Source organism: Brachyistius frenatus, unplaced genomic scaffold (genome assembly GCF_029030835.1).
Source record: "Brachyistius frenatus isolate BFR_SWC_R1_liver_20210118 unplaced genomic scaffold, ASM2903083v1 Contig_34, whole genome shotgun sequence".
NCBI lineage: Eukaryota > Metazoa > Chordata > Actinopteri > Embiotocidae > Brachyistius > Brachyistius frenatus.
The window spans coordinates 466,663-492,138 of NW_027210633.1; the positions used below are offsets into that span (position 1 = coordinate 466,663).

General features: G+C 38.6%; 1 protein-coding gene across 1 annotated transcript; it reads right to left on the bottom strand.

Moving 5' to 3' along the window:
• Positions 1 to 3,304: 3,304 nt before the first annotated feature.
• ar (androgen receptor) lies at positions 3,305 to 23,890 on the bottom strand. The gene is made up of 8 exons (XM_069700523.1): positions 22,737 to 23,890; positions 17,962 to 18,113; positions 17,526 to 17,642; positions 11,642 to 11,920; positions 9,823 to 9,967; positions 5,259 to 5,389; positions 4,105 to 4,256; positions 3,305 to 3,582 (listed from the first exon to the last, which is right to left on the bottom strand). The coding sequence occupies exons 1-8, from the start codon at positions 23,888 to 23,890 to the stop codon at positions 3,424 to 3,426; spliced, it is 2,289 nt and encodes a 762-aa protein (XP_069556624.1). The 3' UTR covers positions 3,305 to 3,423.
• Positions 23,891 to 25,476: the final 1,586 nt, after the last annotated feature.

Genomic DNA, 25,476 nt, shown 5'->3' on the forward strand with positions numbered 1-25,476 from the left:
ATCATACAAGATGACTTTAAAAGTCAAGTTTTGGGACACTGAAGCAGACATGAAACTAATCAATATATACAGTTACTGTAACATGGACAAACCTTGTTAATATGCAGTACATTGGGCACATACCAGCAATTGTCCATTGACATAATACAAAAACTGTAGTTTAACTAAATCATAGAAATAATAAACATTTACAGGAGCATCTCTGTGGCTCATTGATGTGCGCGACACACTGGCACTGATAATGGCATCATATTCCTCCTGTGAGATGTGTAACGAAGCTACAACAGCAGAAAAAGTACATTACAGTTCATTAAACAAAATGTTAACTGTTGCAACAGTCTAGTGCATTCAGAAAATGTAGGAAAGCTTGATTCATATTCATTTTGGAAATTTGGATTTTAATCAAGAGCACAATGAGCTTGCAGAAAATTGAAAATCAGTTTTGTTTTTTCACATGAAAAATAGATTAGCTGTGTTGTTGTCATACCTTAATTTAATTTCTGTAAAGTTTAAACACTATTTATTCACGTGTCGGGGTAGAATTAGTGGTTAGGGCAAGTCTTATGGATGACCTTTACTGGTTTCCTTTTTCTCCCATTTATTGTCACAGCAAATATTATATAAAAAGACATGTTGAAGACATGAAGATTTGTGCAGATGAAGTCAATTATCTCTACACATTTCACTACAGCTTATGAATGAACCAGTTACTAAAAGAAAAAAACTTTGAAACTGACTGTTACCGTTAACTTATCTGTACTGTACAACAAAATGTTCTCATGCCTTCTGATAAATGTCCCATGCATTGAACAGTAAAAGACACAACCGGTCAGTATACGATAAACAGGTAATCGGAGCGATATATGGATGTCTGAGCATCGCCGTCTACAAAGCAAACAGTTACGCACACGGCTATACGAACACATGACGCATGCTTCTACAAGCTCATAAAAGAAACTTGGAATCGTTTAAAAAGTTGAATTGACAGTTATCAAACATCGTTGGAAATGACTGACCGATGCAGAATAGGCCACAGATGTTAACTTGGTGATAAACACAGAGCAGCTGGCTTGAGAGAAGTTCTGCTACAATTTTATTCATTTACTGAGAAAAAACATTTCAGTGTGAATTACATAGACCAAGTTGTGTCATTTCACTGCTTGGTTTATGTCTTTTTAAATAAAATATAAAAACTGATAATTGGATTCTACTCCATGAATTAATACTTTTCGTCTCGAGTGTCTGGGGTGATTTATCTTCAAGGCATTCCACAGATTGTTTTCCTGGTTTTCCTGTTGGGGGGGTTTGGCAGGGCCAGTCAAGGACTTTCTACATCTGAGAGCCCTCCAGTTTTGCGTTGGCGTTAATTTTACATTCGTTACCCTGTTGGAACATTGCGGTCTTAATCTGAAGATCTCTGGCACTCGGAATCAAGTTCTCGTTCAGTATTTGCCTGTATTTGGCGCCATCTTTTCTTCCTTGTGTCCCCATAAGTCTCCCCCCCACCTGCTGCTGCTCACAGAACGATGCCGTCTGGCAACAATGGTGATGGTGGTAGACGAGCAAAGAGCTGTGCACCCTGCACATCGTGCTGACATGACTTTTAGTTTGGTTTTGTCAATGAATCATTTACTAATTCATCAATAGTCTTTGTTTTACCTCAAAATCATTTATGTCAGAGTTACTTTTTGCCAAATTCAGGTTGTCATGGTAAACTGAAAAAATCAATAGTTTTTAAAGGCACTATATTTATAGACAGTTAGTGGAAACACTAGTTGCGTCATCAATTTGAATTTTCATGAAACGTATAAAGTAAAAACTGATTGTAAAGCTGTGCAGTGGAGGAAGAAACTTTTTACACACTGTCTAAATTTTTTACTTCACTTCAGTACCTGAAAATATGAAATGATAAAAAAAAAGATTTTTTTTTTTTTTTTTAATAAAAAGCAGCATCAGGCATGCTGTGTCCTCAGTGTAGGACAGCATTTATCTACGCTGGCTAAGTCAAACAAGTTTAAGACATGTTTAAAAGCTCAAGTAGTTTAAAGTTGGTAAAGAGCGCTTCAAGTAAAAAACAAAACATTCTTCTTTTATAACTTGAACTTTACAAGAATTGTAGTACTAATCATGTTTGATATTTGATTTAAAAAGTAGACAAAAGTAAATAGTGACGACCTGGTAAAATATTCTTTAAGCTTAAAACACACAAAGTGAGGTTTTTGTTGTATGACTGCTACCAGACACGTTAACAGTCATCTTGACATCTGTCCTTCCTAAACACAAAGTAAATAATCTTTCAATTTAAAGCCATTTAAATTTGAAGAGACTCCTGGATTAACACAGTCTGGGATTATTGTTTATAGTCAAATGGTCAAAGAGTCAACAACAAATATTCTACAACTGTTTTCAGGTGCTCTCAGGACAGTTTAACAACAAGCCAAAGGAGCAGTAAACACAACTTGGAGGGACTTTTCTTTGACTCTACACAGAAGTGGTGGTAACAATGATGTAATTAATTATTATACAGTAGAATTTCCTTATCATTAACTAGTAGTCTACTGGATCTGTAATATCACTATTTTGTTTGTGTTTCTAATGGAGACATCACATGTCCACACTGTAGGTTTTATCTTTCATCACCTGAACTAAAACTGCTGAACATTCACACTTCAGCTGTTTGGGTAAATCTAATATTTCAGGGTTAGTTAACAGACATTATAATATAGCTTATTAGCTTAGTTTTTTACGGTTGCAGTACTTGACTCTCATATCACTGATTGTTGTAGCAATGACTGAGAAAGGGCACCAATGTCATGGCAGGAAAAATATTGTTTATATTAAATCATTACTGTTTAAAATAAATCTGAAAATTACACATTTCTTACTTTATGGACCTTTAAAACCTCAGAAGTTGTATTTAGCACTCAGTTGGTTTGTGCACCAGAAGGCAGCAGTTATAAAAATAGATTTTTGTAGCTGATAGGAAACAAGAATTCGTTTTTTTCTCTGATCCAATCCTCAGATCCTCTTTTATTCAGGATAAATGATCACCCTGTTAAGTGTGTGAATAATGGAGGTCACATGCAAAACTTCATGTTTTTAACCCTGTTACAGATTTACAGGCTGACTGCGTATGTAAAGTAGCATCTCTGCTTCATCTGAAAACAAACTTTCCACTCAGAAACAGCAGAGTTGTCAACAGCTCAGATAAAAGCTTTAACTGTGCTGAAAAAACAATCTAAATTATGGCTAAAAGGGGGAGAAAAAACTTGAGGAATAAAATAATGATTGCAGGACAGGGTTAAAAGCAATCAGATTGAAGATGTGAGGAAACAGTTCGAAGCCTTTGTTAAAGTTTGTGGAGGCAGCAAAGATGAGTCACTGTTTGATAAAAAATAAAAAAAAATAAAAAAAAGCCTCCTTCTACTTGTGAAACAAGATTGGTTTAGCCAAACCTGCCAGGATCTTTGGTACATGTACTGAGATTATTTCTCCAATCATCTCTGGGAAGCTGACCTTCGTGGGGAGCGACTGAGCCTGGACAAACAGGTCAAATGTAAACTGATGCAGCTTCTTTACAGTCTGAAACAGAAGAGAAGACACAAGTAGATGACATTATGTGAAAGAAATTTATTACACAAAGTGCATTAACAGCAACTCAGGAAACATGAGTCATGAAAACATATGTTATACACCCAGCTAAAGCGCTTTCCTAAAACAGATGGTCAGGCTTAAAATTTAGAGCGTCTAAATCAAAGTGAACTTGTCCATTAGGCTTTTTTTCTACCCTAAAATACAGTTGTGGTATCCTATTCTGCTTGTCCTGGCCTTAATGCATACATTTTTTTTTAACGGGCTATTGTTAATTTAACATCCCCTGACTTAATTGCACGTGTTGCCAAGAAATGTTTCAATGTGATGTTATTACAGTCGTTTTTCCAGTTTGTCAAGTTTGGTAAACTGAACCCACGTGTTCAGACAACTTTGGCTTTTTAGAAACTTTTACAGCGAAGCCAAAGTCCTGTCTTTTCCGTCTAGTGGGAGAAGGAATGTGTGCATGTAACAATAGTAAACTGGGGACTGAGTAGCAGCAAGGTGTCTCACCATCTGCAGAGAGTCCAGGAGTCGTGTGAGCCGGTAGAACCTCTGAGGGCAATTTGTCATCATCTGATAGTTGATGAGGCGATCGAGTTCATTGATGTAGGTGAGACGCAGTTCATCGAAGTACTTCTGACTCTTCAGACCTTCAACTGGAACTGGACAGAACAAAAATCTGTTTAGCATTCATGCTTAGCTGATCAATTTCTGACTGTTAGAGATGTGATTAAAAAGTTCAGAGACGTAGCTTCCAGGTCTGAAAAGTGAGGCCAATGTGATAATTTGGTGTTTCCAATCAGATCGAGTCAGATCCACCGCTCGCTCCTCCTTAGCTCATCCAAATATGGTTACTTCTGGCTCCAAACCGGTCTCAACTAAATGGCGACGGCCAAAGAGTCAATCTCAAGGCTTCATAACAGCAGTTCACAAACCAATGGGTGATGTCACTGCTGGTTGCTGCTTGTGCATGAGGAGAGCGCAGCACGGTGGTGTGCACGGAGCAAAGGGAAGCTATAACCGTTTGATCGGCACCAGCACCCGAGTTACACGCCTTCTTGTGACGACTAATACGAGCATATTTGTTGATTTCCCCACGGACCTGAAACTTGAGCACATCGAATTTTGAGTCACATTTTTGGGGAACAGAAAGAAGCAAGCCAAATCCAGTGAGTAGGTTAAGTGGGGAGTGATGATTGTGTTGCTGCTGGTAAGGAGAGCCAAAGTGCCATCACGGTACAGTTCAGGTCGTTTGCACCGAATGTTAATCTTCAGACGTTTCAGAGCCTCACAGTAGAACTCGGTGTTGACAGTCTGACCCTGGGGGACAAATCCTTGGTGAACAACCCTGCGAATGTCAAAGAAATCCCACTTGGTTGTGCTCCTGACCTGACGCGCCCTCTTCCGTCATGGACGTTCTGCCCCTCTTGAAATGCAAACGTCACTCAAAACATTGAAGCACTTCAAGTGTCTCTGTTGCCAATTTCCAAAGTTTGACAAAACATTTGTTGTAAGCTCTCTACTCAAGTCTATGTAGAAATCACAAATGCACACGAACACCTATAATTTACAAAGGGTTTTGCTTCTCCCTGCTTTATGCAGGGCACGGTGCTGAGCTCCGTTCGTGTGCAACAGGAACTGTCTCAGATGTTCAATGTACTTACTAATGCTGAAGAGGAGCAAAGCCTTCATGCAAAGGAACTCTTCCTGGGTGATCTGCAGCAGCACAAACTCCTGTGAAAGATGTCTCATCCGCATGCAGTGCTCATACATGGTGGAAATGTGCATTCGATGTCTGCAAATGAAAAAAGGTCAGGATGAGAAATTGAGACAAATGGAAATATTCAAATCCCAAAAAGTGAAGGATAAATTGCTTTACAACTTGGAAATGTATTCTGTAACGAATGATTGCTGAAGAGGAAAGAATGTCAGAGGTTAAATCCATATCTATCACTGGTGTAACAGGGACACTGACTCTGAAATACATTATATACATATAGAGATTTCTGATATGTAATCTTTGACATCTGGAGCAGGATGTTAAAAACACAACTCTGAATCACCCTCATCCATTGTTGGCTCAAAGTTCTTGGCAAGAGATGATTGGATATTTAATGTTCACCATGTCGGAACGATCTGTGACCAAGGACATTCTCATCAAAGTTTTCCATCTCTTCCAACATGAGATGATTCTGCCTTTATTATGAATCAGGAAATAGTTTGTAACATATTCACATTCTTGTGCTGAGAAGATAAAGGTGAAATGAAGCACATTTTGGGAATTAGATGTCACCAAAAGAGCTCAAATTGAAAGAATTAGATATGAAATGGAGCTGAAATTTTTTTAAGTCTCTGGAAATGAAGTTTCAGATATGCAGTTATATACTGCACAGGCCAGCGTATACTACAATTATTGTTTCTTGGTAAACTAAAAAAGCTATAAACTGGAATAAATGCAAGAGATGTAAGGTCTAGTAAACGTCCGGCCCGACATTTCCGTCATTACTTCAACCGTTTGAGGTTTGACTGGTGCTCTTTTAATGACGTCATCTCTTTGTGCTCCCTTAGGCTATTATTTAATGGGACATCAGTGGCAAATTATCACCACCAGCTGTTTCAGTGAGCATCTATTATTCAAGTCTATCTCGCTGTTTTTGGCACTTTGGTCAACCCCTGTTGTGTTTTACTGTGCTATATAACAAATCTGACTTATCTATTGACAATAACATCATAGATTAAGTTGCAAAGGCCGACATCACAACCAACAAATGGCTCCCTTTTCTTCATAACGGGTTTTATTATACTAGGACTAAGTTTATACTACAACAGTGGCATAAAATCAATAGAAAAAAAAACAATTAAATCTTTAATTGCAATTCATAGTATGACAATTGACAGTCCTGGTAAGTGCATGGTGATATTTTGTGTATTGACACTGAGCGCTGACACACAACAGACATACCTAAAAAAAATCAGACAGTCTGCACAATATCAACTTAATTATAATAATAGCTTTGTATGTTTGGAAACATGCCTATCGACATTCTTTCCGGGATTAAAAAAGAGGATTAATACCACTCCCATGTTTGTGAGGTAAATAATGGTCGTGAGCAGTCGCTTAGCTTATCGTAAAGATGAGAAACGGGGGCAGTGGAGGCTTGCCCGGCACTTTCAAGTGGTATCAAAATACACCCACCAGCACCTACAAAGCTCCCTAATTATCAGGCTGTGGTTTAATTCATTTATTAAGTTAAAAAAAATGGTAGTTCACTGAGCTTTTCCTGTAAATTTTCAGTCTTTACGCTAAACTAAGATAAGGTATCTAGTTGCTTGCTGTACCTTTACAAGCTGCTTTCTTGTGTTTACTGCACAGCTGTGAGAGTGGTATTATCAATCTTTTTATCTAACTCTTGGCAAAATATCACAATATCATAATATTTCCCTAAAGGTCAGTTATACCAGCAGCTACTGTCTGTATGCTGCTATCTTTTCATACCCATTTTAAACCATTAAACTGTATGTCTGCAATGATCGTTGTTGGTTTTTTTTGGAGTTGAAGTATATACAGTAAGTACACCTACACTTTTTGCGAGGAAGAACCGACAATCATCCAGTCAACCCTTAATTCAGTCTCCAGTTACGACTGTATTGAGGTTTCAACCACTTGTAAAGGACAAACTTGTAGCGAACCCGCTTTGAAGTATCCTTCACAAAGTGCCAGAACCACATCTCCTCACCCGTTATCTCTGTGACCTGAGAAGGACCCATCAAGCTGACTTCGCCCCCACATCCCTATAGGATGTGAACTTTTGTTAAACGCCAGATGACCACCAGGATTGACCACCTCGAAGATCCACGTCTCCCTCATGTGGTCATACGCCACGAAAAACTCACGAACTATAAGAACAAAATATGGACTTTGTAATTCCTAACTATATACCCTGCTATAATGTACTCTGATGATTCTGCTAACAGTGTGACATTGACAGAAAGTGTTCTGTATCGCAAACTATGACTTTACGTGAATATGCGGACACTCTCTCTACTCCTCTGTCTCTCACCCCTCTCTCTCACTCTTCGCCGCCCTCCTTCACCTCTCTATCTGAGTAATTAGGTAGAATGACATTATCGTTTAAAATGTGATCTGTGTTGTAATGATATATCTCATCTTACGTTGCTGAAGTGAAATAAGGGACTTCCTTTATACATAGTTTGAGTCAAATCGTGCTAAACGTGAGCCCTCATGACACCCCTCCTCTCCCCCTGAGACAGGGTATCGATAAGGTGAAATTCAACACCCTGATCCTTGACCAGCCTCTTCACCTTAAAAGAGGGAGACTCGAGCTGATCATGCAGATTCACTTAGATTCATTGAGATTCACTTAGATTCACTCAGATTCAAATTCGTTTTAGTTTTCTTGTAGATTCATTTTAATCCTCTTCCCTTTTCTTTCAAGACTCCTTCAAGTTAATTTTGTTCTACTTAGAGTTTTCAATTATTTTTGAGTTTCGCTAAGTTTTGACTGTCATTTTTATCTCGCATTTTTATTGAAAGAGAAAAATAATCTGTGGATCCACCCTGTGATTTGGATCCCATTTAATGAGTTCTTCCTTGACCAATTGTACACTTCTCCGCCAAGTTTCAGGAATATAAGGCCGATAGTTTTTTCGTTATCTTTCTGACAAACAAACAAACCACACCGAAAACATAACCTCTATGGTGGAGGTAAAAAAAAAAAGGGGCCATTCTTAAAACTAAAAGTCAAGATTTCTGCCTCTGCTGATTCAATTTTGACCATTGTTTTTCTCTTGTCTGTCAACTTCATGGAAGTGTCAGTCTAAATTGTTGGATGGGCTTTTAATTACACTCTCGTAATGCGCTGGCTCTCAACATTTTCATTAACCGCACTCTGAAAAAAAGACACAAAAATAGTAGAGTACACACAATTACTTTTTTATGTGCTAGTGTCACAAATAGAATTGAAATAGAAAAACTGGCAAATACAATGCTCTGAAGGAAAGATAAACCAATAACCACATTACACTAATGGACCTCCTCATCTATCATATGATCCAGTTTGGTTGTCGTACACCAAACAGAAGCTATAGAGCTGTCTAACAGCTCAATTTGACATATAATTAAACGTAAATCACTTAATGTGCTATTTTGGAAGTTGGGCTTTTGAATAGTGGCCTCAATGTGAAACACTATTTTCTATTCATGCACTTTTTAATCATCTTATTTCCTGACACCTTGGTGTTTGGATAGTTTGAATAATTTGTTTTTATTCTAAAAAAGAAAAAGCTTTGTTTATTCAGTGCAAGTTTGCTGAGCACAAATGCTCTTTTTCATCAAGACCCTGGCTTTTTCTACAACTGCACAATTGGATTCATTACAACTGAATTTGATATGCAGCAGGAACAGATGTTGCCCAAATCATAATACAAGTTTTTTGGCCTTTCCAAAACTGGCCATAATCATAAGTCTGTTCTGTCATTCTGAGAATTTGATACAAACGCTGGTTTTTTTATGTTTATTTCTCAGTTCTCAAAATGTGTGAAATTTTAGTAAATTGCATACTTAAATGTGTTTAAGATGGTTAGACCCGTGCATTTGTAAATGTATAGTGTTTGTTTAGGTCTGTGGAAAAATAATTGATGCATGGGAATACAGCTGTGCTGTTACTGGATTTGTCGTATAACGTTTAACATAATGTGTAAAATATCTTGTATGTCACCAGATTTGACTAAATATCATCTACTTCTACATGTCTGTTGCAGTAAACATTTGATGGAACTTAATAAGAATTTAGATTTTGTAACCATTAGTATTCCCCACTAACACTCATACAGATCTTACCACGATTATTGTCTGGAATATTCAGATCTGAATAAATTTCATGCCTCAGGGCCGGGAGAGTTTGAATGCTGAAAAATGTACCACACTTTAATTTCACGGTAACAAAAGATCACTTTAGGAGGAACTTGGATGGACAGGCTACTAAAAAGCCTGCAACCATTTCTGCTGTACATTTGTAAAATTGTGGATATGTCTTTGTGTTTGTGCGTGAACAGGAAGGGAAATGTAAGAACGACAGAAAGAGAAAGACAAATGAGAGCACCAGCTTGCTCACTGGGGGTGATCTCTCAAAACAAAGAGGAGCACACCCTCAAATTGAAACCTTTTAGAGAACATAATTGAATGGAAAAATTTAGAGCTGTACTTACTCATTGAACACAAGGTCCGGGGCAAAGTAAAGCATCCTGCCATTGACATTCTTATAGGATCTCCATCCCAAGGCAAACACCATCACCCCCATCCAAGACTGTTGGATGACAGTCATCTGGTCGTCCATATGGAGATTTCTAAAACCTAAAAACAAAGATTGAAGAACAGGTATGACACAACATGGGATATTTTGTACGAATAGAAACATGAATTCGTATACATTTTTATATTACCTGAACATAATGTTAAATTGATAATCACCTAAAATCAACCCAGCAACGCACGGGCTATTCTGAAACTGATTTAATTGGTTTGTCTCGTGTAGTCTCATCATCTTTTAAAATATTCTACAGTAACTTGTGGGGTTCCTCAGGGATTGATTTCAGGGGCTCTACTTTTTAACTATATATTTTATCTGTAGGATTAACATATGACTAGATTGGAATTTTTTTTTTTTTTTTTTTTTTTTAATGGTAAAAAAGGATAATAAAAATGGTGAACCCCAATGCACTGACTCCCTTTCAACGAGCCGCTCAGAATGAGATGTGCCCTCCCACTTGCTAATCTCCTACAAGGGTGTGGCCTGGGCAATGAATGAAGGAATGACTTAATGGTGGGATTATAACCCTGGGCTGAGGCCAGGGACCCCACCAGGCACCACTGCCGGGAAAATCTCCTTTGAATATTAACTGAAAAGGAAATTAAAACAATTAAAAGACAAAATAAATAATTGACAGCCCCTGTCAAATTTGTCTGTTTCTGTAACTTATCTCTTGTTCTCAGACAGAAAATTGGCAACTAATTTAATTCCTCCAACAAAAAGCAACACACTTGGGTGTTGTCAGAATGAAAAGGTTCATGTCCTTTGAAGATTTTATATAAATTGTGACTCTTTATTTCACAGTGAAAACTGCTCATGTTTGGAATCCATTTGAACTTGAATTCAAGCTGACCACAGATGCCATAATCAGAGGCACGCCATCTGCAACTTTTAACACCCTTAAGGTCGACTCTGGATTCAGCTATAAAATCATAATCATCAAACAGGCATCTGTGACACATATTTCAGATTCCTCAGATCTCTGTCATAGATTATTATATGCAAAATTATGAAAACATTGTTGTTGTTTTTTTTAAACCATGTCTGTGACATAAATACTTTTTCTATTTACATTTTTGTTGGGAAATAATTGAGCTGCGGTCCTTCTGGTTAGTTTTTCCATGTTTTCCTTATTTTCTCATGCTACATTTTTTCTGTCTGACAAAAGGGAAGACAGGTCAGAAGTCGCAGCTCAAAAAATTAACAATGAAGCTGTTTCACTGCATTGTGTTTGATAGCTCATATTCATTATTTGGACTCTAATACATATCTGAAACTGCTATAATCAGTATGTTTTTTACCTCAACAATTGATCAGATAACTAGTTCTCAAAGCCACAGACATTATCACCTCAGTTCTACGGAGCACTTTAGCATTCATTAGCACATTGTTTCGGTTTGATTCCCTCGCTGCTCTCATTAATACTGTTTTCACACAACATGTAGCTGTTTTTCGGTGAAAAAGCTCTCATAAACCCAGTGGACAACCTGCCCAGCAACAAATTGCAGACAGACAGTTAGCATCGAGCAGTGAGCACAACGAACCAAAGACCTCACACATTTCAGTAGTTGGTAGAGAATAAAATGGAGCAAAAAGGAGAGTGAATTCAAGAACATACATTTATCAGGCGAACATAAGTGACTTAAAATGAATGAACTTTGACATTGTATTGTATTCTTCTGTTACATAAATCAGCACTGCTTCAACCAGTGTCTCACCTGGCAGTCCTTTCGCCCACTTGACCACTTTGACCAGTTGTCTCTCTCCCAGCTCGTTGAGGCTGGTGAGCAGTGTGGCGGCTGAGTCTGGCTGGCCACAGTCGTGTCCTGCATTCACCACCTCAGGCTCAATGGACTCCAGGATGTTGAGGAAGACCACCTGGGAGTTGAAGCTCAGACCTGATTTAGGAGAGAAGTTCTGAATAGCCTCTGCTGGATCCTGAACAGGATGGTCCTCCTCTGGGTTTTTTTGTTGTCCAATCTTCTTCAGCTTACGAGCTACAAACAACAGAAAAAAGAAAAAGAAAATTGAAATCTGTTAATGTCTTCTAAGGTCACAATTTAAGCTGTGATATTTAATGTTTATACTAATGTATCACAAAGCTAGTTAAGAAGAAAGGCAGGTTCAGCCTCCAGTCCACCTGAGCTGCATGTCTTTTGCAAATGACACTCAACAGTCAAATGAGACTAACAATCAAATAATATTTTTTGCACAGTGAACTGCTCTCCAAAAATTGAAAGTTCAATCCCCTCAGTTTAGTTTCGACACATTAGTTTAACTGATGAATCCAGCTGTTGTTTCCAAACATTTGTGTCTAACATGATTGACTTTGACTAAGATTCTTTGTTGCACAGTCTGTCTATCTCGGATGTGGAGAATGAACAGATGATTCGATAATACCATTTAAAATTAACACAATTATAGATTTGGTTATCCATCAGCTCTCAATAATTTATTTAAAATCAATTAAATTCTATGACAATTGGAACATTTACACAATGACTGTTCTGTCTTTTGACCATCGGGGGAAAACACTTTGCAAACCATCATCAGAACACAACCACTGTGCTGAGAGTTAATACGTTTCTGCTTTCCAAATCATCTGTTAGAAATTACTCATACCGCAACTGCGGGTTTTAAGTAAGCTTTTTAAGGGAAATATTAATTTTACCCAACAATACTCAATACTGATCTACTAATAGCTTTAAAGATATTGAATCATATTCCATTTGAAAGAGAACTCTCTGAACAGATGAGCCTCATCTCATGGAAAAGGCCTACCATCATCATGTCCTTACTGGCAAAGTGGAAGCAGACATTATTTTTTTTCTTTTTCTTTCGCCTTTGCACTCTTCTAAAAATATATTTTTTAACTGTAAAGCGAAAAAAAAAAAAGCATGCATATTTGCATTACATTTGTGTTTGTTAACGCACGACAATCATCTAGGGTTTAGATACAACAGAATCAATAACAACAAATACTATATGTTAAACAAAAATCCCTGGTTCCCAATTTTGATGAATTTTTAAAGCTGCTATTCCTCTCCCTCTAAAATGCTGAAAATCCTGCAGCAGCTGCTCCATATAAGAGCGTGCACTTAAACTAAATTGAAGTAGGATTCTTGATTTGGTAGAGTAGACCGCCATGTATAGTGAGCAACAATGCAATAGCGATGAAATAATTATATTCTGCTAAACAGCTGCTGAATACATTTAGTTCTTTAACCAGTTTGAAGACCAATCATTTACTACAGTCAATCACTGCCTGTTCTTTTTCCACAAGGAATGCAGCATCGAACAGTTAAAATTCAGCTCAGCCTGTTATTTCACAATGACAGTTGTGCCGACTGCACTGAGGAACAGACACTTCTGCTGTTTGTCTATTTTAAAGATCTTTAAAACACGCAGAAGTTTATGATCTAATTCTTTAACAATGAATCTTTTGTGGCTATAAGAGGAAAAAAAACAGAATAAAAATAAGAGGAAACTTCTTATTTTTTTAATCTATTTTATCACTATTGACTCAGTTAAAGTGACTATGTAGAAAATGTCTCATTAAAACTGTAGCCCTGTTCTTCAGTTCAGTTTGATAAATATTGAATTTCCAGTTATAGACACGACTTAAGTCTCTCTGAAAAGTAGCAAGGTTGAAAGAAAATGGCAGATTATATAAGACGGATAATTTGTAAGTTTCACATTTCCATTCCTGATCCAATTACAAACATTTCAAATAAAAATGGTTAATTAAAAGTTCCTCCTTGTGATCCTCGTCTGTGACACAGGCAGGCATCTGATCTTTGCAGAGTGCAGTGTAAATAGGTTGGGTTGAGCTAACCTTAACATCTCCATACTTGAGCTGAAGCCAATATAAACATACTAAGACGCCCAAAAAATTTATTGAGGCTCGAGTCTTTGTTGCGCTCACAGTTTTAGTCCAGGAGAACATTTAATTGGTCAAAATGTTGTCAAACTGTTTGCATTCAGATTTTGGTATATGGGTTGACCTGGAGACTGAGCTCTAGCATCAGCTCCTTTGTTTCCAGCTGAAACTGACCTGCAGTGAATGAGCTGCAGACTTATCCATTACAAGCCAATTTTCCCTCAAATCAAAATTGCACACATGAAATTTATTGCCCATTTTCTACTCAGTAGACTCACATTTTTTCGTTCAGTTTTCTCTGTGCCGTTACCAGTCAGGTCGTCATTACAATCATATCGTTATCCCGTCCGTCTTTTTAGGTTACTTGATTGCAAAGGTCAGTTTAGCACCTTTTCTTCCCTTTTGAAATGCCTTTGTGTAATGTGTGACTTTGCAGATCCCACTTTGCTCTCACTTTGGTGTCCAGGTTGTAGGTGTCATTATAGCATTATGTGATAGAACCTGACAAATCACCTGTCGCTTGTCAACCTCACAGATCCCTTTACTTGATATCAGGCACAATCCCAAAAGACGATTCTTATAAAACCAGGGTCATTGTAAATAAAGTTATATTCAATGACATATTAGCAGTTTACATGAGAACTTTCTAAAAAGATAAAACTAGGGTTTATAATTACAAGGTAATTGGTGCAATACAATTGTTTTGCATTGGGTTTATATATGGCAAAAATAAGATAATAAAGATAAAAACGTGAGGGTAATTCTGGAGCAAAACTTCAGTGCTAATTTGATGACAACAAGGCATCAGTCGATTATTGTCCTCAAAATATCCGGTTACATCAATACAATAATAGTCTGATTAATATTGGAGGTGGAGGAGGAGGGTGTCAAAATTGCACAAACTTCCGGGCTGAATCATTCTCTCTAATTTATAGTTATATTACTCTAAATTCTGATAGACTGTAACCACATTACAGAGTAAAAAACAATGGCTCAGTGCTTGGAAAAGCAAAAAAAATATAATCCTGTTTAATTATAGCTTGAGACTAACGATCACAGGCCAGAACTTGTATTCGGAAACACACATATAGTTTTAATGTAAAATTGACAAGAAAGATCTTGAAAATGCAAAACCTGCTGCTGCTTAATTCCACTGAAATGTTTATTATCTCCTTGTAATTACTACTTATTACTACTGTACTGTGTTCTGTGCCACGTGTACTTGTTTCTCCCGCAGACTGTGTTTTTGTGCGAGAAATTATATACATTTGACGGTATTCCTGAGAGAATAATATAATTTAACTTTTTCGTAATTAATATCAGACTCTAATATTGTCATGTGACTAAACAGTATTACTCTTTTATTATCCCAATAAGGCTTTCTTTCATCCAAATGTTCCCTTAATAAGACCTAAATCATTTATTACACTGAATCTGGGATGATCATTTGATTAGTTGATTGACAGAAAATAAACTGGCTACTTGTTTGGGGTTCCTGTTCGTGCTTCTCCAATGTGATGATTTTATAATATTGTGAAAACCTTTGAGCTTTTGAGTGTTGATTTGACAAAACAAAATGTCTCTTTGGACTGGATTTGAGTATAATAGTTATTTTTTGACTATTTTCCAGCATTTAGATCAATTAACACCAAACATGATCAAGAATCAAAAAATCATTACAGCGATCATCAGTTGTCACCTTGCTTTGTATTACACCATATTTAATTTCAACTACAAATTACTTTGCAATATAAATATATAATCTTTTTATGACTCCACTATTATCTTCTTATGACATGATTAGTTTTATGATCTACTGCTAATTGCGACTCCTCCGTGCAAAGAGTCAATTCAGGAGGGCCTCATCATTGAGTTCCTGCTCCTTTGCATCGTCCTTTCTTTAGGCAGAACCATCTGGGACAAGACCTCCCACCTGGATCGCGAACACTCTGGGACCCCCCATGGAGAAATTAGAGGAAGTTACTGGAGGCAAAGGCAGATTTGGCAGCTTCCTTGACGTGGATGGATGAGTGATTTATACTACTGTCAAAATAATTATCTTTACGGATTACGGCTGCTCATCCTATGATTCAAAATTCAAAACAAAACTTAACACTAGATTGTAAAGGAGGATTCTCTCGTGCAAGAAATTTCATTGTTGCATAAAATGAGCTAAACAAGTTGTACGGGTGAAACATGAGAGCACTGAGCTTCTTTCAGGTTGCTGCAAAATGCAACTGCGATCATTGTTTGGCTAAAGTAATGTCCCTGCTCGGCTTCTATTTGTGGGTGTAATTAACATTCCAGAAATGATATGGAATTCAAATTGTAATACATCAAACCTCCGAGCAATAATGACAGCTATGCTTCGGTTTTGAACAGATTCTAAACATTCAAGTGAGAGATTCATTGCTTCTCTGCAAACCTTCCAAACTACAAGGAGAGAAACAAACAATATGATCTGATGATACAGTATAATTTAATAGATAGACCTGTCAATATTTTTATAATGTGGTAATAAATAAGTTAAAAATCCAATTGGTCAAATTAGAAGTCTCCTTTTCTTAGAGTTTTGAGTTAAAAGACCACTGGGATAATAAGACCACATGTCAAATTTTTCTGCTTCCACTTCCACAGATTATTGCCATGAATTTCCCCGTGAAATGCTGGGAGGGAATTACATGTCTACGATGAGAACATAAGTGAAAGGATCTTTTAAGCCACGAGCAGAAAAGGTGTGCCTTTCTACTCACAATCACAGCATTAGATCGCATTTTCTCTCCATGGGTTTGTCAGTGACTGGTGGCAAAATTACCAGCATGTCTGCTGCTTTAATTCACATGTCTCATGTCAGCTTTGTGCTTCCAGTACAATTTTCACCGTTAACGGCATGAGAAAATGGGAGAGAGTGAAAATTGAACGCGGGACTAAAATTAGCCCACTACATGTCAATCTTTACAGCCTAATATGACGAGCAAGTCTGGCTGACAGTAAGGAGAAGTGAATGGAAGAGGTCTAAATTGCATGGCAGCTCAGTCAGGGGCTTGATTATCAGTAACATCCCCTATTGTGGTGATGCTGCAATTGAAGACAGCCAGCTAAGATGTGCAGTGTTGAGAGAATAAAGTACTTGGTCTTGGAAAGCCATTAATAGTTTCACTTTTAGGACTTCACTTTCTCTGTAGTGTGCTTTGTTCATTTAGTATGTGGTGCACGCTGTTTGCAATGGTCCATACTGCATGTATATATATATATATTACTCATACTGTTCACAGCCATATCTGAAGGGAAATGCAACTGATGCCTTCACGTATTACGAATAAAATAGTCAGTGGTTAGTAATTCTAATAAATAAACAGCAGGATAAAATTATTAGGGCTGCAACATTATCAATTGATCTGTTCATTATTTTCTCAATTAAACGATAAGCTGTTTGGTCTTTAAAATGTCAGATAATGGAGCAAAATGTCAAACAGATATTTATTTCATTATCATGGGGAACTAAAGGAACCAAATGTAAAAAACATGTAATAAGCTGGAATCTAAGATTTTTAGCAATTTCTTATACAAAATTGCTCCAAATGATGACTCAATTAAAAAAAATTGTTACCGATTTTCTTTCAATCAACTAATTGGTTAATTGACTGATCGTTGCAGCCCTAAAATGAATAAATGCAAATTCTTCTTTCAAAAACATGTTTTAGTGCATTCATCTATCCCACCTCCGAGAGTCATTCCAGCTTCAAAGCACTTCCTCAGCCGACACGAAGGGCAATTCTTTCTTCTCAGCTTATCAATAGTGCAGTCGTTTTTGCTTGCACACAGGTATTTCTGTTTGCCTACATGAGAAACAGAGAAACAACCGGTTACTGAAAATCCATCCATCCATCCATTATCTATACCCGCTTTATCCTGAACAGGGTCACGGGGGGGCTGGAGCCTATCCCAGCTCACTATGGGCAAAGACAGGTTGCCAGTCCATCACAGGGTGTTACTGAAAATGTAAAAGTATTATAATCATCATTCCAACTGGAATCAAAGAAAACTGGTTTAACTGATCAATCGGAAAATTATCTTAATTAATGTGTCGTGAGCATACACCTCAAAAGGGGCGGGTGCCGAACTCAGAACCCGACACGGACCTTTTGAGGTTTTTACCTTCTGCAGCTCTTTTGAAGAAAACTTTGCAGCTGCCGCAGGTGAGCGCTCCGTAGTGGCAGCCTGACGCCTCGTCTGAACAGATCAGGCACGTCCTCTGTGGGGGGAAGAAGAAGTCCATGGGGAACATGTGCTCTCTGCCAGCCTCGAACCTGCAGTCAAACACACAAAACACCACTTGTAGGAAAACAATTTTCAACATTTTGTGGTCACTGTGACTATTGTGTTGTGAAACTAATAGACCATCAGACAGATAAAACCTAACATCATACGCCACAGCAAAACCTCTGTGTTGTCCAAAGTCTTAACACTACATACTTACTCTTCATTCTCCAGAACTATAGTCTGTGTGTGTGTGTGTGTGTGTGTGTGTGTGTGTGTGTGTGTGTGTGTGTGTGTGTGTGTGTGTGTGTGTGTGTGTGTGTGTGTGTGTGTGTGTGTGTGTGTGTGTGTGTGTGTGTGTGTGTGTGTGTGCGTGTGCGTGTGTGTGTTATTTAAGGAGGGCAGAGTGTAAGAGTGTGTGTGTGTGTGTGTGTGTGTGTGTGTGTGTGTGTGTGTGTGTGTGTGTGTGTGTGTGTGTGTGTGTGTGTGTGTGTGTGTGTGTGTGTGTGTGTGTGTGTGTGTGTGTGTGTGTGTGTGTGTGTGTGTGAGTGCGTGTGTGGGGGGTGGGGGGAAGCTGCAGCCTTGAACACAGAGAGATTGGAGAAGACTCAGACATAACGTTGCCTCAGTGACCTGCAACTTAGATATGGAGGCTCGGTGTAAAAGAGACAAGGATGAAGCTCGACTGAAGAGCCTCCAACTGTGTCCTGATTTAATTTTGAGGACATTAAGACACAATTTTTCATTTTAGTAGGGAAACTGAACTTGCAAGACAAACTCATAAGTGCTTTGTCAAGCAAGGTACTAAATAGTCCTGTGGCCTGGAGCTTCCTCGTTTTACTGGATGATTCTGGTGTTGTTCAGGAGTAAGGCTGTACACATTAAAGACATCTCACTACATACAGTGTTTATGTTACCTTAGGTGAACTTTTTAAATGCAAGAATTTAATCGTAGTCAGAGTTTGAGAATATAAGCATTTATTCTTACTTTTCAGCTTGTGTGGCTTAAGGGTATTATTGACATACAATCATGAATACTAATTATTCTGTCATCTTCTTATCACTTCTGCAAATACTTAAGTAACTAAATTTGTCATCTTCAGGTTTACTCACACCTTTGGAGTATATACTCTTTATATTAACAGGATTAATTGTACTGCAAAAGTATAACACAAAAAAAAAGAAGCACAGATACACATTCAATATCCCTAAAACCCTTTTTTCTTTCCATTTACAATTGACCATTACTGAACCACACTGTACCAAACAGCTCCCCAATTTTTTTTATATACAAAATAAAGGGTAGTCTTCAGTAGTCTGGTGTTTTCTAACTATAAAGATCACCAAAACCTAATTCAAACTCTTGTCCATGCACAATGCTGTTTGATTACTGAAGCAGAGTATTAGAATTATTCCCACCTCTGTGTCTCCTATGTTTAACTTGCTGGGGCACATTAGTGATATTTTTCTGCATAGTTGTGGATCAGGCTGTTTGAAATACACAAAGTTGTTTCAGTTTGTTTCAGTTTATTTGCCTCATTTTGTGTATTCACTCTGATGTTTAGAAATCTGTTTTTACTCAGCTGTGAGGTCACTTCCTCCTTGACAGAAAACAGTGGTCAATCATAATGCATTTCATGCCCAATTGTAGACTGAGGCCATTTACTGTAAGTGCACCAATACAATCACGTGTCAATGTTTCTCAGCTGTAGCCTCCACGTCTGTCGCTGCAGTTTATGCTCACATTGCTCTCTCACCACTCTGGATATTCAACACATGGAACAAAGTCCAGATATTCAACACATGGAACAAAGTCCAGATGTGAGCCATGTGACGTCTAGTTCTCACTCTGCCTCTGCCACAACCCCTTTAAAATTCTTCTAATGGCTGGTTCCAAATGATCCATTTGGCACTTGTTCACGTGATTCTTATAATGGTTATAAATTCAAGATGATCGTCTTAACTTTTTTTGTGGAATAATTCCAGGAAATTCCCTCTTCGTCTAAAAATGGAAACCAGGTGCAAAGTGCAGGAAATTGTAAACAAAAGTAATAATAAAAAAAAAAGGCAGTGTCACAAGCTGATGTTCAACTATTTTTAACTACAGAGAAATAACACACTTAAAATGTTGTGTTTTTGTCTTTAGGCGGCACTGACCCGATGTGGACAGACAGGTCTTGCCAGTCCCTCAACCGCATTCCCAGAACTGAACCGAGCTCCAACTGCACACTGTCTGCCCCAGTGTGTATCCTCAGCCAGCTGTGCCAGCTTACAGTCCCGCACGGCCCAAACAAGAACCCACTCATGTTTTCTGAGACGTGTTCCACATGCTTATAGCACAAATAAACGCAACATATGTGTCCATCTAATGCACTGTATTTTTTTCAGCAAATGACATTAAGGCAAACATTCAGTCAGTGAAGGCCTACAGTAACTCAGGAGCAGGAACAAGAGGCTAAGCAACAGGTGCTCATTCGCTGTGTGACAGACGTTTTAGCAATTTGGCAAGAAGAAGAAGTTCAGCGGAGATCAGCTTGTTGCAAATGAACAGCAGATCAGTGCTGCAATTGCTAACCAAAGGCTGAGTGTATTTACAGGAGCTTTTGTTGTTTATTTATTTGAGCTTTTTTCCAATATATTTCCGACATTCGAAAAATCTTCCATTCATTGCTTGCAAAACATCTCCCTGTGACTAATAATAAGGCAAGAGTGTTTACAGGAGCTTTTGTTGTTTATTTATTTAAGCTTTTTTTCCAATATATTTCCTACATTCGAAAAGTCTTCCATTCATTGCTTGCAAAACACCTCCCTGTGATAAGGCAAGTGAATCAGCGCAAACCACTCTAAACGGAAACAATATTTAAATGAAAATAGCTGCATTATGTAAAGATGGGACGAACTCTGAAGGGAAATGAAATCCTTCTGCTGGGTAAAACATCAGTAAGCCTGATTTTTTTGGAACGAGCTTCGAGACTTGGGCAAAGTCTTGCGAATTTAGGGGAGTCTCAATGCCCAAGTAGTCTAAACTTCCCACACAACCCTGTCTGAACCAAGTTTGGGTCAGACTGGAGACATGTTTCGGTAGATTTACATGTTTCCTGTCGCCCTCTGCAGTCGAAATACTCAACGAAGGCGAAGAACCGTAAAACTAAAACAGCATGCACCTGGCATATCTTTTCGATTCAAGGCAGATATTGGCTGGGCGGACCCCGCTGCTGCACCTTCTCCCAGCGGTGATGGGAAGCTGGTTTCACTGTCCTCACATTTGAGAACGCCATTGATCTCTGCTCTCCCCTACACTCCTGTTCTTGGTTTAATAATCCATTACACTCCACACGCAGTTACTGTATGCTAGTTATTTGTGTCCTGAACTCTAACAGCCAGAGACATGGCTGTCAGACAGTGCTCTCAATCATTCACCCCAGTCAGCTCGCTGGCAGTCACAGAACGGCTGATGACATCAGCTGCACGAAACTGTTGTCTGGCGTATGATACCATGACTGTCAGTCAACATGTCCACGCTGCGTCCCCTCTATTACTCAGGGCCAAACTCAAGACTGGAGAGACCAAGTAGATGTAGGTTTAGGTTCTAAAGTGTAGAGTCATTTTACACACACATACACACATAGAAAAGACCATGTAAAGACCTTTGGAAACATATATAAAATTATCACAATTGTCACGAAATTATCAGGAGTCATTTCCACTCAAAAAAAAGGCAAGCAGAGTTTCTTTGCTGTAATTTGATTCTGTGTAATCACATCTGATTGATTTACGAAATTAATATATCAGTTGTTAGAAGACAAATAACAATTAGAGATAGTTTTTTTCATTTAGTGTATTTAGAAAGTTCATTAAAGAAAATAATCACATCTTATTCATAAATAGTATTTTAGCAAAATGTTAAAGACTATTTTTGTCATTTTAAATACATGCTTTATGATCGTCAAGATTCTAAAAAAAAACTATTGTCAGAACTACAAAGTTTTGCTAAAGCAACATTGTTCTCATTTATTTTGTATAGTCTCATAAGGTTACTTTCACTCCTTAAGCAAATTTAAAATAGAAAAATATTTAACTAACTGAATCTGTGTTGCTCTATCTGAAATGCCAGGTATGCAACCAAATGGATTTCAACGTATGTATGTAAAAATGCGCTCCCATTCAGTTTTACACTGCCTGTATATTAAGTAGACAGATAAAATCTTCAAATAAAAATGTTCTATATGCAAGGGAAAATATGAATATTTTTTTTAAAAAAATTCAGTTTGCCATTTGGCTTGTAATTTAAAAGAATAAATACTTGTAATCTTTAGATGATTGATTTTTGACATTTTATAATAGAGTTGCATTCAGAAATCTTCCCAGTGAATTATCAAACTACACTTGGCCAAAAAAACTCTTAGATGAGAGATAGGACACCCTCAGCCCTCACGTATTGGATCATAGTAAGGTCACACTGTGGTCAAATTTAAATATATGCTTGAAATAAGGCTCAAATTTTGTCTTGCACCTATTTTCTAGAAGTCAGAACAAACGCAGTATTTTTAATTCCCTAAATATTATCTCAGCTTTTTGACTACATGACTATTTAGGATACATATATAGGATATTATTATTATTATTATTATAATTATTATTATTATTATTATGATTAACCTGTCATTGCTTACCTTGTGTCGTTATAGGCGACATCCAGCCATTCACCGACTTCACTTTTCACGTAGTTGGAGTTGGGATAGGGCGTCCTCAGCATCCCGCCAGGGTACCACTGCTCAGGACGCATGACGCTCCTCTCGTATGGATTGCATATGAACGCGGTGTTGTTGGCTCCGCTGCTGTGCGCATTCATGCACTGCCTCGAACCCCAAAACGGAGAGTTGTACTTGTCGTTGAAGGTGTAATTACTGCCCCACGACGCCCCTGCACACTCATTGTCCTCAGACTTGACTTTGACGCTGTATTGTTCAGGCTGAAAACCACCAGACTTGTTGTCCGCGGCGTCCCCGAAGTCCCCCGCTTCGTTGGGGGGATTGTAGGCTCGGAACGGACTCTCTGTCACCGTGTGGCCGAAGTGTGCCAAGTTGTCTGGCGAAGTTGGGGCATACGGGCAAGAGGTAGCGCGGGCTGTGTCCAGATGATCTATCTCTTTCAAAGTTATGTCATCAGCCTTGCACAGTGTGAAGTTTTGCGCACTCAAAGATGTCCGAGTGGAGGTGAGGTGATGAAAAGCCGCAGCGGGATCGGAACCTTTGAGCATTTTCACCAGTTGCTTGTGGCCGTTCAGCGTCCGCTCATCTCGGTCGGGACACCTGTAGTCGGTAACGGCAGGCTGGGCTCCGGGGCAGCTCAGCGGCACGGCTTCCACTCCGAATAAATACTCCGCGCGCATTTGGTCGTTTGCGGCACACGGGGGGAACGCGGCATCTCCTTCGCTTGTGTCACTGGACTCCATGGCCAAACCCAGCGAAACGGACACAGCTTTGCAGAGTTCCCTCGCTGTTTCTGAGATGGTGGCGCAGGCAGAAAAGGAGCGACTGTCGCCCACACGGCAGCCAGCGTTTAACAACTCCTGAGGAGTAGCAGCTGTCTGACAGGAGTGTTTCTCCATGTCGGAGGCGTGTGGATTCATGTGTCCGTAAATGTTTGCATTCTCGGGCTCTTTCAGCCGACCAGCATCGATTCCAGGTGCGTTTTTAAAGAAATATACATGACTTTCCTCAGTCTTTAGCGCCATGCTGGGAGCGCTCTCAGCGTCGCCTGCCATTATTTTCTTACCTCCTGGCCAAATTCTGGTACAAGATAACTGTCGGCTAGTTTGGCTCATTTCCTACAAAGTGTTTACTTGGCCAGGAAACCGGAGTTTGCAAGGCAAAAGTCTCCCCCGGCAGGTCCCAGTGGCTGTTCCTGCTCAGCCCAACTCTCACGTTGTGAAAAACGTTTTGGTAAAAAGGTCCTAGCAGAGCTACAGGAGTCACAAACTCCTCCTAAACTGAGATGTTCAGAGTCAGAGGCGCTCAAGTTCGGTGGGCTTAAAAATGATTCCAGGAAAGGACTTCTGTGTCCGTCAACAACATCCCTTTCCCCCAGTGAAATACAAACAGGGCGCTAAATAATGCATTTTGATGAATCCAACAATACATTTATAAGCATAAGTATTTTGGTTACTACACTAACATAATTATGTAAGGGTGTCTCTATTCAAAACAAACGTCCTATTATGTATTATTATACTGTGCCTGTTGTTATTTTAGACTTGCATGTGTGTATCACATTGTTATGGAATCACAGAGATTTTAAGCAATTTCCTCGAGTCACATGTCTATTTACTTTTTATATCTTGTAAAGAAGTAAAATGAAAAGGAAGTCTTGTGTCAATTAAAACACGATTTATAATTTCCAAATTTCCAATCCAAAGTTTGCCTGCTGCAATAATTCAGTTTTTGGATTTGGTGCCATTTACTGAGCCATTCAGATAATTCAGATGGCACACCCAATAATATCCAGCCTACATACATAATAAACCTGTCAGTAGAGCTACATACACAGACTGCAGATGTATTTACTCAGGATTGCTCTGCAGTTGTAATCTTTCCACATATTAAAGAGGAACTTCTCAATAACATCTGATTTTGCAGCTCCAAATTTATTGATCATATGATTGTTTTTAAATAAAATCCATCAAGAATTCACGTGATATCATCATGATATTCATCATTATATCTCATAATGTACATCTGACAAAGTGTTATAATGTAGGTGCCGTCCCGGGTGTTGAATGACTAAAACCCTGTTTTCCTCTGAATTTTTTTAACTTAACCTTCCACCTAAAAAAAATGTTGTTTGTTATTTTACTTTGATGTTTGACATTCACTGTGCAACTGATTTATTTGGAATTTGATACCTGGAAGCAGAGACATACTTGCCATAAACTACACGTTCGCATACGCATGATGGCTGCCTCACGTATCCTGCGTCAGTTTGCAGCATTGGTTGTGCACGTCCTCAGAAAACCATGACTGGTGAGGGCGGTATAGGGGCAGTCTGGAGACGTAACAGGGTCAGGGACCTGCAAAACTAAATGGAAACAAGTCAGAGACCATTATGGTGGTGCACAGTGGAAAATGCTGAAAATACATAGTGGGGACGGTGCTGATGACATGTATTGTCCCCATGTGATCTCAGTATCAGCAAAGTACTGACCACCCTCTCCGCTGTGTTCTCAACACACAGAATACAAGTATGTGAGTGATAACGTTCACGACGCAAACGGTTGTCAACTTAAACGCCTGCTTTGAAAGTAAATGTATTTTCAGCCTCAGGGTTGTGAGCACAAGTGTTATTTTATGACACCATGACGAGGATGGAAGCCAGTTGAGGTTTCAATAGCAACAATCATATCAGACAAATATA